Genomic DNA, 14,094 nt, shown 5'->3' on the forward strand with positions numbered 1-14,094 from the left:
AATGGAATTGGTTTAAATTTATAATTCCCTAAATTTTTTTTACAAATTAACTCAAATTTAAGCTACAAATTTATTAAATTTTAAGTTTGAATTAATATCTCAACTTTTAAACTGTGCTAAACTGAATCTAGCTACCAACTTTCCAATTTGAAATAAAGTTAGGATGGAACATATTTTACCCAACATTGGTTTTAGAATAGAATAAATTGTAAACTGCGACGGCGGCATCGAAAACAAAAACAAACAGTCTGGAAATGGGAAATGGAGGTCACATGGAGCAATAAAGCTTTGAAGTTTGTTATGGCAAAGCATACTTGAATTTAAGAAGAAGAACAGAGAAACAGAAGGAAATTGATTAAAATAGTCTCAACTCAACCATGTTGAAACAATCTCCTATTATATATCCCTAATTTTCGTCAATATCACCCATCCACGTGTTCACCCCTACCATCTCTCTTGCAGTTTTTCCCCCTTTCTTATTTTCCTCAACCCCCTCCCCCCTTCCCCCCTACCTGCATTCTTCCGCAGTTGGCTTCGTCGGAGAATTAAACCGAGACAATCTCGTCGTCGTTCTCGGATTTTTCTTTCACTTAGCCAACTCCATTTTTCCACACTACCGTTTCTATATATATTATAGGATTTTTTTTAATTAATTTATTATATATCAATGTCGGAAGAAAATTTGGATGCAACAACTTATCTCTATGGCGATCTTGATTTGAAAATCATTGAAGCTCGGTGGTTGCCGAACATGGATTTGTTAACGGAGCGTATACGGCGGTTTCTATTTGCGTTCGACCAATGCCGGAAGCCTTTGGAGAAGAAACGTGACCACCACCATAGAATTATCACCAGCGATCCTTATGTTACAGTTTGCCTCGCCGGAGCAACGGTGGCTCGTACTCGTGTTATTTCGAATTCACAAAGTCCTTTTTGGAACGAACATTTTAAGATTCCGGTGGCTCATCCGGCCTCTCATGTGGAGTTTCATGTCAAGGATAATGACGTTTTCGGCGCCGATATGATCGGAATAGCAACTGTACCGGTTGAGGATATTATGTCGGGGGAAACAATTAGTGATTGGTTACCGATAGTCGGTCCTCACGGAAAACCGCCGAAACCAGACTGTGCAGTTCGTGTGGAAATGAAATTTGTGCAATGCAAGGAGAATCCGTTGTATAAATTAGGTATTGGCGCAAGTCCGAAGGAATATGGAATTCACAATTGTTATTTCCCGGTCCGGCACGGGAATTCAGTTACTCTGTATCAGGACGCACACGTGCCGGACGCGTTGTTGCCGGAGATAGAATTGGATAATAAAGGAGAGGTATTCCAACACGAGAAATGCTGGGAGGATATATGTCACGCGATACTGGAGGCGCATCATATGGTGTATATAGTGGGTTGGTCGGTTTATCATCCGGTGAAATTAGTGAGGGAGCCGTCGAAGCCATTGCCGAACGGAGGGCATTTAAATTTGGGGGATTTATTGAAGTACAAAACTCAAGAAGGTGTTCGAGTTCTATTACTTGTTTGGGATGATAAAACTTCTCATAGAAATTTTTTCATTAACACGGTATTAATTTCCTTTTCAGATTTTGATTATATTTATCAAATTTCTGGTTGCGTTTTCTGAAAATGGAATTTGTGATGTAGGCTGGAGTGATGCAAACACATGATGAAGAAACACGCAAGTTCTTCAAGCATTCTTCCGTGAATTGTGTGTTAGCTCCACGCTATGCCAGCAGTAAGCTTAGCATTTTCAAGCAACAGGCATGCTTATACAGTGTTCCACTTTTTGTTTCTATCATTTCTTAATTACCTACTTGCTTTTCACTATTAATTTCCTTTTGACAAATCCTAGCTAATAAATGATTAATTAATAATGCTTTCTAATGTCAATGAAAGGGGTGATTTAATAAATTTCTTGTATGAGCCTCAGTTTCTTGGTATTGAATTGCAAGATGTAGAGTTAGGATAGAGTCGGTGACCAATTATGATTAGGTTAGTCAAGAGAAGGTGTTCATTAACTTAGGGGGAGTATTTTTTCTTTTACCTAGATATAATCATCATTACATATTGGGTCTCATTTTTCTAGTGACCCGTAATTTAACCTTGAGAAGCTTTGTATTGATGGCTTGATTTATGTAGAAGTGTGATGAGCACACTTGTTAAGTTTGATAGGGAGGGCATCATTTAGCCGGAAGAAAATCTGTTGTCCCCATGTCACTCTCACAAAAAATGGTCCCTACTTAATTAAAATAATATATTTTGTGAGTCAAGGGGACCTACACAATAAAACGGGACCACTTTTTGTGAGAGGGACATGGAAGGGGACACTGAAACGGGGACATTAGATTTTCTTCCATTCTAGCCTATTTGGCTAAGTATCCACGTGATGGGTGAGACCTTTTTCTGTACCGCAGGTCCACGTGGCAGTGATTTATTGGGAACTTGTTATCACTTTCTTAGCATTAGTTATCTGATCATTCACTTATTTCTCCAAATTAACTAAAATAATGTCCAAATCAATGTTGTTTCAAAAAAAAAAAAGTCCAAATCAATGTGTCATTTATTCAAAAAATGCGCATGCATCAAATTAGTTAAATCATAAAGTTAGTATCTTATTTCTTTTCACTGTGGCCATGTATATGTTCAGGTTGTTGGAACCCTCTTTACACATCACCAGAAATGTGTGATAGTTGATTCACAAGCATCTGGAAACTATAGGAAGATAACTGCATTTACGGGAGGTCTGGATCTTTGTGATGGACGATATGATACACCTCAGCATCGCTTGTTCCGGGATCTTGACACTGTATTTCAGGATGATTTTCATAATCCAACTTTTCCTGTGAGTGAAAATTTATCATTTTCCTTCCATCTTCGCCATGTATTAAGCTTTAAAGACGAAGTCTCTGTTTCCTCTCATTCTCTTCTTAAATGATAGTCAGGAAGTAAGGGTCCAAGGGAACCGTGGCATGATTGGCATTGCAAAATTGAAGGACCCGCTGCATATGATATCCTTACAAACTTTGAGCAGCGTTGGAAAAAGGCCTCAAAATGGTCGGAGTTCGGTCGACGTTTCAAAAGGGTAACTCATTGGAATGATGATTCTTTAATAAAGTTAGAACGAATATCATGGATTCTTAGTCCTGGTCCATCATTGCCACAAGATGATCCTAGATTATGGGTGTGCACTGAAGATGATCCTGAAAATTGGAATGTTCAGGTTAATTAGTATGCTTTTCCCCTATTAAAGCTTCTATGTGTATTTCTACTATGATATGTAATCTTACCGGTTTGCTCAACCGACAGGTTTTTCGATCTATAGATTCCGGATCTTTGAAAGGGTTTCCTAAGTCTGTTCATCAAGCTGAAGCTCAGGTAGATTAGCATAATAAAATAATGACTTCTTCATTGCTTTGCATGATCCTTTTACGTCTTGTATTTGATTAATTTTATGCAATTCTTTTAATGTTGCAGAACCTTGTTTGTGCGAAAAGTCTGGTGATTGATCAGAGCATTCAAACAGCATATATTCAGGCCATCAGATCTGCCCAACACTTCGTATATATTGAGAATCAGTATTTCATTGGATCATCCTATGCATGGCCAGCTTACAAGGAAGCAGGTCTTAACATCCTCCATTTTACATTAATTTGTACAGTATATTCTAACAAAATCATAAGTTTTCCTGCGCGAATAAGCATGCAATCATAGGAAAAACATGTAAGCAAAAATGTTCTTGGCTTAAAACACATGCTGATTTTGTTCTTTACAACTAAATCCATAAATGCATATACTTCACATCTCTGCAATTTTTGAAATTTCTTTGCCCCTTATAAATTGGTCTTTTTTATGTATCGTCAAGTTATTTTCTTTGGTATCATTAGGGGCTGATAATCTAATTCCTATGGAATTGACATTGAAGATTATTAGTAAAATCAGAGCGAAGGAGAGATTCGCTGTTTATGTTGTCATTCCAATGTGGCCTGAGGGTGTTCCCAATTCTGTCGCTGTGCAAGAAATTCTATTTTGGCAGGTAAGTGACATATGGGTTACCGATTAGCTTTAGGTTTAGGGATAACAAAGTTGAAGAATAAGAGACTTCTGTATTTCTGTTGGGAAACTATGTTTTCTGTACTGATAAAAGAAAATGCACAATACACCCCATTTTTACAGCTAATTACTCCTTCCATTCCTTTATACATGTCATTTTTGTTGTTTTCGTTAGGATGAAGAACAATTAATAACACTAAATTTGGGATAAAATTGAGTGGTTAAGACTAAATTACTCTTGTTTTAGTAACACTGAATTTTTTTTAATCCAAAAACTTAAATCTAATTGGTTCTAAACAATGGATTTAATACATTTTCTAAATACCAAGACACTATCAAAATCCCTAAAATAAGAGTGAGCTTGAAAAAAAAAAAGAAAATTTCATTGAAAGTCTAAAAGCAATGGATAAATGGAATTTGGATTTTGCTTAAAAGTGACCGATAAAAAGGAACAGAGGGAGTAGTAATTTTAGCTTTACCCGTACCTGTCAAAAACTTGTCTTTCTAAGGGCTGTAATATGAATTCCATGGCAGAATCATGACTGATTTTGTTTGGAATATGCAATTTAGCCATGTGACTGACAAATTTTCTTGCTCTTACAGGGACAAACAATCCGAATGATGTATGATCTCATAGCAAAAGAATTAAAATCCATGAATATGGAGGATTCCCATCCACAAGACTACCTAAATTTCTATTGCCTTGGAAATAGGGAAGAAATTCCTGAAGGAAAGTCGAATTCAAACGATAAAGCTAACGTTTCCGGAGAACTGGTAACTACACTATTTCGAACTTATGTTTCTCTGAATAGATTTAAAAGCCCATATAGACGTAAGATGTGTTAGTTAACAATATTTGGTGCATGCAAAGAGCTGTTCTTATCCTTCTCTGTTTGTGTGGTCTTATGCAAAGCAATCACTGAGAATTGATTAAGCGCCATAGTCAGTAATTCCAACGAGAATTTGGCCTAGAAGTATTCAAAGTTTTTTATTGATACAAAATGCAAGAGACATTGTCCAAACTTAAGTGACACTCATGCTTCTCTATCTTTTTCTTCAATTGCATGTTCTCGTGTTCTTTTGCAAAGCAATAGGATAGAATTCAGAACACCAATTTCCTTTTGAGTTGTGATGATTCTGACATAACCACATTTCAGGTTACGCCCTCTCAAAAGTATCAACGTTTTATGATTTACGTTCATGCCAAAGGAATGATCATTGATGATGAATATGTAATCGTCGGCTCTGCCAACATTAATCAACGGTCGATGGCGGGATCAAGAGATACCGAAATAGCAATGGGCGCATATCAGCCCAATCATACTTGGGGCAATAAGAAAAGGCATCCTAAAGGCCAGGTATCTATTTGCAACTTCAATGTTACTTGATTTTGCAACTTTAGCCTGTCGTTTAGCTATGAATTGGATGAATTCTGCAACTATTAGAAATGGAAAGAAATTACCATAACACTTTAATTACCAGCGATAATTCACTCCCCGTTTGACTTTTGTTTCTTCTGCTGTACTATTGAGCGGAAATGAGCAAACCCGTTTATCGAAAATACCACCTAGATCTCGAGTCAATACCTTTTTTTATACGAGAACTATGAATGCAAGAAAAAGATTTAATTTTTATTGGTTTTTCATATCCTACGAAATTAAAACTAGTTGATATGGCACCCAAGTGGCATCTCCGGTAAAAGAGTTTGCTTATTTCAGTCAAAAGTATAACAGAAGAAACAAAAGTCGATGGGCTGAGCACAGATATTAGAGATTTTTGAATCGGACCGAATATGAGAATAAAAGATTAAAAATTGTATTAAACGGTTGACTTTTTTTAAAACCAAACGGAATTGTTCTATTGACTTAAATTAGGTACAATTTAGAAGATTTCCAAATTTCCACTATTGCTGAAAAATTATGTTGGTGATTCTTCAACCGAACCGAAGAATACTCGAATAAAAAGATCCAAAACTGGATTGAACTAGACCGTCGACTCCCACTAGGTACAATTTTAGAGATTTTCAATTCCCCGAATTGGACCGAACCAACTTCACCTCTGTGGTTTCTCTTTACAGCAATTCCGTTTTATTTTTTTATAATTGAAGAAACATGGATGTAATTAACCCGAATTTAACCAATTCAAACTTGATGTGGGTTCAGGTATATGGATACAGAATGTCACTGTGGGCAGAACATTTGGAATTAGTGGATAAATTGTTCGACGTGCCAGAAGATTTGGATTGTGTGAAGACAGTGAACAAAGTTGCAGAAGAGAACTGGAGAAGGTTCACAGATGAGACATATTCACCACTTCAAGGGCATATTCTAAAATACCCATTGGAGATAGATAACAATGGTAAAGTAAGCAATTTGCCTGGACATGAAAATTTCCCAGATGTTGGTGGAAAAGTTCTTGGATCTCGATCAACACTTCCTGATTCATTAACTACATAGAAAAGAAACTCACCCAGTTTTTTCTGCTTTTAGTTTTAGTGTTGCATTGATTGTTGAGCCGCTGTCTATGGTTTGAGACTGTTGGAGCCCTTTTGAGCTTTCAGTCCAATCTGATGGTAGAACAGAATGAATGAATGCCCCTGTATCATTCTTGTATAGTATTATAGGAATGCAGAGTTCATAATAAACATATTCTGCTTCTATATCCTGCTTTTGATCCTTTTGAGCTTCATATAAATTAGGTATAAAGTACAAAGTTACCGGGGAGAACAAATTCAGACTCCACGTATAAAACTGTTCAATGTTAGCACTAACGTTTTATAAATGAAACAAATGTTAGTGCTAATATTGTACATTTTCATTCATGGAATCTAAACAGTTCTTTTTCAAGAACCATTGGTTAAATTTGTAGTTTAGGTGACGCAAATGTGGAACTAAATTAACAGGAAATTGATTTCTATTGGATTTGCCGTTAATAATCTTAAATTGCTTCATCTAACACAAAATTAGTATATGATTATTAAGGGAAAACAAATTTAGAGTCAATATACAAAATTGTGCAATGTTAACACGAACGGTATATTCAATAGAAATTCATTATCTGCATGTTTGTGCTATCTTTAAGCTCTACTTGATATCACATGCTTTCATATGTAGAGTCTAAATTGGAAAGATTATTATAAGCACTCATTCCTCACAAAGATCACCGCCCTTTAGCGGAAAGGACATGTGTTGTTTTTCCTTGTGGGGTGTCCTCTAAGCACGGGCCGCTTGTTATATAAACCCTTTAATTTGTTCTATGGAACATTAGGGCTAACATTGCACAGTTTTATACATTTATTCCTAAGAACAACAAAGGAATAAACAGTAAAGAATGTCAAACTATAAAAGTAAAAAACATAAAAAGGCATTATACAAATTGATGTATCCATACATTAACAATCTTATGATTCCAAACCATAAAAAGACTTATAAAACTCTCCTACCTCATAGAAAAATGAGATTATGCATACAGAAGAAACAAAACTAATTAACGGTAACTTTCCCAATCATACCAGCACCCTGGTGAGGAGCACAGTAAAAACTATAAGTCCCTTTCTCAGTCAAAGTAACAGCATAAACCTCCCCAGGACCATTCAAATACTCCTCTTCAGGCATAGAAATTTTTGTAGCATCAACACCCCCAGGAATCTCATCTTCATCAAAAACAACATTGTGTGGAAACCCAGCATTGTTCTTGAACACAATTTTCTCACCTGCTGCTGCAGAGAATTCATTAGGAACAAAAGCTAATGACCCATCACTTGCTCCTAGTAAAACCTCAACTGCCATAGCATTGCTTGCAAGGATTGCACTTGCAGCTGTGGCTGCCACTGCAACACCAAGCTCTTTCATTGAAGCTCTCACTCCAAGCTTTGATGGAACCTTGACATTGACAGTGGGATTGGCTTTTGTTGTGGTGATGTTTGATGTCTTGAGGCCTGTGAAAGATGGGATGGAAATTGCTGCTGAGGTTATGGAAGCCATTTTTGGAAGGGGGGTTTTGTGTGTTCTTGTTGATTGTCGCCCTTTTGATATGAATTGGGTGTGTTGGATTATAATGGTGAGGAGGATGAGATTTTGTGTTTTGTGTGGTTTAGATTTCAGGAATGTTAGATAATGGATGGTATGGTGAATAAGGGTTATCCATGAAGGGTTTTTTCTTATTGGCTAGTTTGGATATTGTTTTGATGACATGGCTTGGCTTTGATACATTTGAGTGTCCAAGTGGGATTCAGAATGTCATGTATGATGTATGGGTGAAAACTGAAAAGTAAAGATATATAGGGGGAAAAATGATACATGGTTCTGATTTTGGTGGATTAGTCATTACTCATTTTATAGGGTAAATTACACTGGTAGCCCTTGAATTTTTCTCTTACTTTTATTTCGGCTCCTAAACTTTAGAATCGGACATTAATAGCCTCCGAACTTTGAACTTTAGTAACATAATGGTCCTTTTTTTTTTTACCGCTGACCAAGTCCAAATGACTGATGAAAACGTCAAAATGGAAAAGTCTAGATATCAAAGTTGTTTAGAACCACATTTCTAATGGAACTACCAGTTTTTATTTTTGGAAATCATCATTTTCAAAACTCTCTCTAAATAACCCAATTTCTTTTTTCTAACCAAATACTTATTCTGTTTCATATTACATATTTTTCTAGAGATTTTTTTTTTGTTTTATAATACATATCATTTTGATATGATCAATATACATTAAGTCAACTTCTTTATACTATAAAATATGGGTTTATAGAGAGTAATTAGAATAATGGACTTATTGTATAATAAATAAATAGTGGAATCGATAAATAAGGAGCAACAAAGTCTTTTCCTAATATTCTTAATTTCTATACAACTCTCTAAAAAGACATGTAATATAAAACGGATGGATTAACATCTAAATGACATCAAACACAATATCGTTTTCCCCAACTCTACAATGGAGACTTATCTGCAAAGTTCGAAATCTATAATGTCTAGTTTTGAAGTCAAGGCCACAATGTAAGTTAGGGAAAAGTTGAGGTGCCATAAATATAATTACCCTCATTTTATATGTATTCGAAGATCTGCACTTTTTACATTTTGGAAACATTTTGTGTGATGAAAACTGTTAAAACCTTATTTCGAACTGTATTTCGAAAAAATACATTGAGAAATGCTTTTTTAAACTGAATTGGATATTTATAACTAACTAGTATGGAAAAAAAGGTTTATTTTAACCAAAACTAAAAGATCACAAATGATAAAATGGTTTAGGATGCCTTTTTGTTTAGATTGCAATCTCAAGGCCAAGGCGAAATAACAAACTTTTCCAAATTTTGGGCCAAACATTTGGCAAAGATGATTATACATGAATAGCCTATTTTGAGCAACTGAATGTTCTACTATAAAAGAGTGGATAGGATCAACATTGGCAACTCAATTCTAGGACCAAACAAAAAATTCAACAAGTTTGAGCTTCCACAAATGCAGGCATTTTCACCATGTTTCGTCACATGCTTTACAACCTTACAAAAATGTGGTTCAGCTTAACTCTCTCCAGATATTTTAAAAGCTGCCGAGAGCAATTTGTCAAAATGATGAGAAGGCCCATCCAGAGGAAACCATCCGACTATAATGCCAAAATTGATATTTTTTAATGCTTTTTATGAAAGTTTTGTACACAGTTTCTAGCATTTTCCAACGACAAGTGGTTGCCTCCTGGATCCGTGATTATAAACTTCAAAAAAAACAAAAAATAGAAGGATGTGCCACTGCATAAATTTCTCCATCAATACGAACAAGCAGTAAAAATGGAACACGTATTGAGAAATTACGACTCACTCCGGGCCTTCAATGGAAATTTTAACAAAACCCAGAATTGCAAAGCAATACTTCCATATGAATCATTTGCGTTCTAAACCCTCCCCCATTCATGTTGTAGACCAAAAATTACTGCCTACAAGGATTGTTCTCTATAGAATTTAAACATCCACTGAGCTTATGCATTCATTGCGGAAAAGCACATGAATTTCAGTGCCAGAAAAGCAAGATATCTAACTTCAAAGTATGCAGAACCTCCCTAAAATGAACTCTCCATTGCCCTCTTGAGCTTTGGAGATGTCTACTTAGCTCCATAATCTTGCTTAAAGTGACATATTAGCTCATTCAACTTGCTTAAAGTGATCTATTGGCCATTTGAACTTACTTTAAGTAACCTATTGGTTTCTTGAACTTGATTGAAGTGATATGGACTTCAACTTACCCAAATCTTGCACTTAAGGTGCCATGTAGGAGTTAGAGGACTAATCATGTCACTTTAAGCAAATTTAAAGAGCTAACGAGACATTTCCAAAGTTTACGAGGTCAATTGGATTATTTGGCCAAGTACAGAGTGCCCTGATATACTAAACCTAATCTAATTGAAGAAAGTGCAGACATCCAAAAGCCAAATACTGTTCTCTAACCCTAACTCTAGTTCCAAAACCACATTCTCCAGTACAAGGGACTGCTCATAGGAAAAACGGAAACAACAACGCAGACCAGTATCACTTGTCAAACCAAGTCCTAAAATGTAACAGACATAAAATACAAAAGAATGTTGCATCAGATAAAGAAAAAGCAAGAACTAATGGATAACATTATTGTATAATTGACATAATTTCCCTAACATAGCACATGCTAACCAAGACCAACTTCTCTAACATAGTAATTAACAATGTCACCCACAGTGAGCCAGAAAAGTCTTCATGGGGCGTTTGGTATTCTATTGGGATAGAAATAAGGATAAAAGTTGGGATATGGACAAGGATAAATGGTTGGGATAAGGATAAAAATATGATAGTCGAGAATTATTATTCAATGGTTGGTATGTGAGATAGGGATAGAGATAAAATAATACATTTTACTATTTTAAACTTATTTAAACTACATAACATTAATTTGAGGGATAAGATCGACTTTTCCATCCTATTAAAATAGCAGGAGGTTATCCCACCTCCTTATACCACCCCCTCCCGGGTATAGAATTTGAGGGATAAGAGACTTACCCCTCATCTGTCTCACTCTTCTATCTCCCAAACAAACACGGGATAACTTATCTCGTGTTTTTTATCCCTATCCCACCTCCTATATCCCTTCTAACAAACACCTCATCAATGTTAACAATGCCCCCTACTTCACACTATCTCTCATTGATCAAGCAATCACAATACGTAATGCAAATGGTTAGTTGCATAAGGCACATTCGAAACATGTGTTCACTTCACAAAAAACATGTCAAGAAGATTAATCATTTTGAAAAGATCTGTTTTCTAATGCCCATGCCTTTTGCAGAACATAAACCAACTAATTTCATATATTCAGTTAGCAATTTAAGAAGTTATTGAACATGCGAGAATGATCAACAGAATTCATGATTTCTTTTTTCCAAATCTCTATTTTCAAAGTATGAGATTATTCAGCTTGAAATGTATCCAATTTTATTAGTTACACTAATCCACCATTGTAAAAGAAAGACCCTATATACAATAACAATTCATATACATAACAGTTCCAAGATAAGATTTGAATGTACAATGTAAACCAAACGTTTCACCTCTTTAGATTGGAAACGCATCACTTCCATCATCCTCTTTGTCATCCATATCAAATAACTTGAATCCCACATCCCATTTTGCATCTTTATAATTGAAGCTAGGGTTCACATAACACTTCATCTCATGAAACAGGTTCAAATTATCCACTAGCTTATGAAAAATATTGCATCCACAGCACTAACAATCGAAACAAACAAATTATAAATTAGAAGAGGATAAAATTGCTATCATGAGAGGCTAAAAAACCTAAGAGAGAAAGAGAACCACCTGAACAAAAACAGTACCATCGGTGTAGGCGTGGGGATTGATAGCCCGAGTAGTCCTTTGACCACAAACGTTGCAGGTGAAAGCAACGCGCATTCTCCTGCGTGGAGATTTCGTGAACAGAGACCACGGTAAGGTCGAAATGTTCTCCAAATTGGATCCGCCGTCCGCTCCGGCGGGCACCGAGGGTCCTTCCATGCCGGAACCAGTAGTCCAGCCTCTAACAGAAGCAGCACTAAGAACCAATCCCATCGCCGCGTCCTAAGAGATCATTAATTCACAATTCGAAACCATGAATGAGTAATAAACATCAAAATAGAGCTGAAACGAATCAGAAAGGAACGGAAACGACAATTAAAATTCACCTTAGACAGGGTGGGGTTGTTAAAGAAGGGTACGATTGCGGAATTATTGGAATCAGATCGAAGATCAGGATCGTTTTCGTTCTCTGAACAAAACAAATAAGCAAGACAAAATGAAGATGAAAACAAATAAATTAGAGATGGCAGAGAGGGAGGGGGATGAACTTACTTTTGGAAGAGGTCTGAAATCGAAGGAGTCTGATAGGAGAATCCATTCTCTTAGGTGAAAAGAAGGAGATAGGAGAGGAGGAGGAAGAAGAAGAGACGATAGCAGGAGAGGAGCTTAGAGTTTCCATGGCGATTTCCAGACACCAGAGAGAGACCACAGGAAAAGAATCTCTTTTGTTCTTTTTACACTTCTCCTTTTTTGGAGGCGTGGCTAATTACACAACCGATGCTCTATCTTTTTTAAACAGAGCACAGTAACTATAGGTCCATTACACTTTCACCACGACCCATCTGGGTTAATCCTCTAAATGGGGCATTTTTTTTTTTTTTTTTTTTGTAATAATTACCCATAAAGGTATAGTTGAACACATTTCCATGCAAAGGGCTACTTCTAAGCTTGGAATAGGAACAGTCACCGTTACCGCCCTAGGTGCACCATAATGGTGGAGATAAAGTTACCATTTGTTTTCGGGTTGATTTGTTACTCATTTTTGAAATCGTCCATTTCCGAAATTCTTGGATCCATTTTTTTAAGAATATCAATTTTGCTCGGGAGAGAAAATTTTCAATTTTTATTCAAAATTATATAAAAGGCGAAATTGTAAAAAAGAGACGGTAGTAAGTAATTCCGGAGCAGCAATACCCATAATAAAAAGAAAATTCAGCTCAAAATGGGCTTGGACACAACAATGTGGACCGTCCACGATAAGACCTAACATTGTACAGAAAAGCCTAACTGGCTAAACGGATTCTTCCTAGGCTTTTTACATCAATATTAATTATAAAATTATAACTAAATCAAATCATATAATCAAAATTAATTTTTAAAATGTTACTATTTTCTATATATAATATATAAAATATAATTTTATATTTTAATTTAAAAACTCTATACCTCAATTTATTATAAACTCTAAAAAAATATTTTAAATCCTTAATTTATAAACCTATAAATTTTTAAAAGTGAATTTGGATGTAGAAGCACTATGGAACCTTTTGTTATGTCGATTTCTGTATTTAATTATAGACATCTATTGAATAGATTCAAATTTCTATTCATTCCTTAACGATAAGTAGACTTGTTTATGGGTCGGACTGGACAGAGCTCGGATTGGACCTGTTGGGTTTTTGTCTAAAAATGCTCAGCCCAAGTCTAGTCCAGTCCGCTGTTATTTTACGGGTTCAGGCTCAAAAATCAAATCACAACCCCACCTAAATATATATGTATAATTTTTAACAATAAAAAATTAAATTTATACTTAAAAATAAATATTAATATATAAATATATAAATTTAGCGTGTTATTTTTATAAATCTCAAATCCGTCCAAAAACAGAGACAGGTCTGGACCGAGGTGAGTCTAAAGATAAATTTTCATGTCCAAACCCGGTCTAGAAAACACGGACCTAAACGGACACTGGACAGATCAGGTATCCAGAATTGTGAACAAATCTAACGATAAAGCACTACAATTTTTTAGATATTTAAATGAATCTCTTCTAGCATTATAATAGAACCTTATTGTATTCTAGAACAATTTATAAGCCCACCCAATTCGCATTTGGTATATTTAGGGTTGTATGAATTCGAGCTCATCACTTTGTTCATGACCTGACCGCGAGCTACTCGTGAGTAGCTTGTTAAGTCTGTTTATAAAC

General features: G+C 35.6%; 3 protein-coding genes across 3 annotated transcripts; 1 reads left to right on the forward strand and 2 right to left on the reverse strand.

Annotated features, from left to right (window-relative positions):
- The first annotated feature begins 213 nt into the window (after positions 1-213).
- On the forward strand, positions 214-6,723 carry LOC136201217 (phospholipase D delta-like). The gene is made up of 10 exons (XM_065991834.1): positions 214-1,576; positions 1,657-1,773; positions 2,660-2,854; positions 2,951-3,232; positions 3,319-3,387; positions 3,487-3,634; positions 3,897-4,045; positions 4,666-4,836; positions 5,220-5,420; positions 6,225-6,723. Exons 1-10 carry the CDS (start codon positions 668-670, stop codon positions 6,516-6,518), a joined length of 2,535 nt encoding a protein of 844 aa, XP_065847906.1. The 5' UTR covers positions 214-667; the 3' UTR covers positions 6,519-6,723.
- A 658-nt stretch (positions 6,724-7,381) lies between these two features.
- Positions 7,382-8,104, reverse strand: LOC136201292 (plastocyanin A'/A''). The gene has a single exon (XM_065991923.1). It carries the CDS (start codon positions 8,043-8,045, stop codon positions 7,545-7,547), a length of 501 nt encoding a protein of 166 aa, XP_065847995.1. The 5' UTR covers positions 8,046-8,104; the 3' UTR covers positions 7,382-7,544.
- Positions 8,105-11,443: 3,339 nt separating this feature from the next.
- Positions 11,444-12,647, reverse strand: LOC136234772 (uncharacterized). Its single transcript, XM_066024246.1, has 4 exons — positions 12,438-12,647; positions 12,272-12,354; positions 11,910-12,167; positions 11,444-11,819 (listed from the first exon to the last, which is right to left on the reverse strand). The coding sequence occupies exons 1-4, from the start codon at positions 12,562-12,564 to the stop codon at positions 11,646-11,648; spliced, it is 642 nt and encodes a 213-aa protein (XP_065880318.1). The 5' UTR covers positions 12,565-12,647; the 3' UTR covers positions 11,444-11,645.
- Between the last annotated feature and the right edge of the window lie 1,447 nt (positions 12,648-14,094).

The sequence above is a fragment of the Euphorbia lathyris genome, chromosome 7 (assembly GCF_963576675.1).
Source record: "Euphorbia lathyris chromosome 7, ddEupLath1.1, whole genome shotgun sequence".
NCBI classification, from domain to species: domain Eukaryota; kingdom Viridiplantae; phylum Streptophyta; class Magnoliopsida; order Malpighiales; family Euphorbiaceae; genus Euphorbia; species Euphorbia lathyris.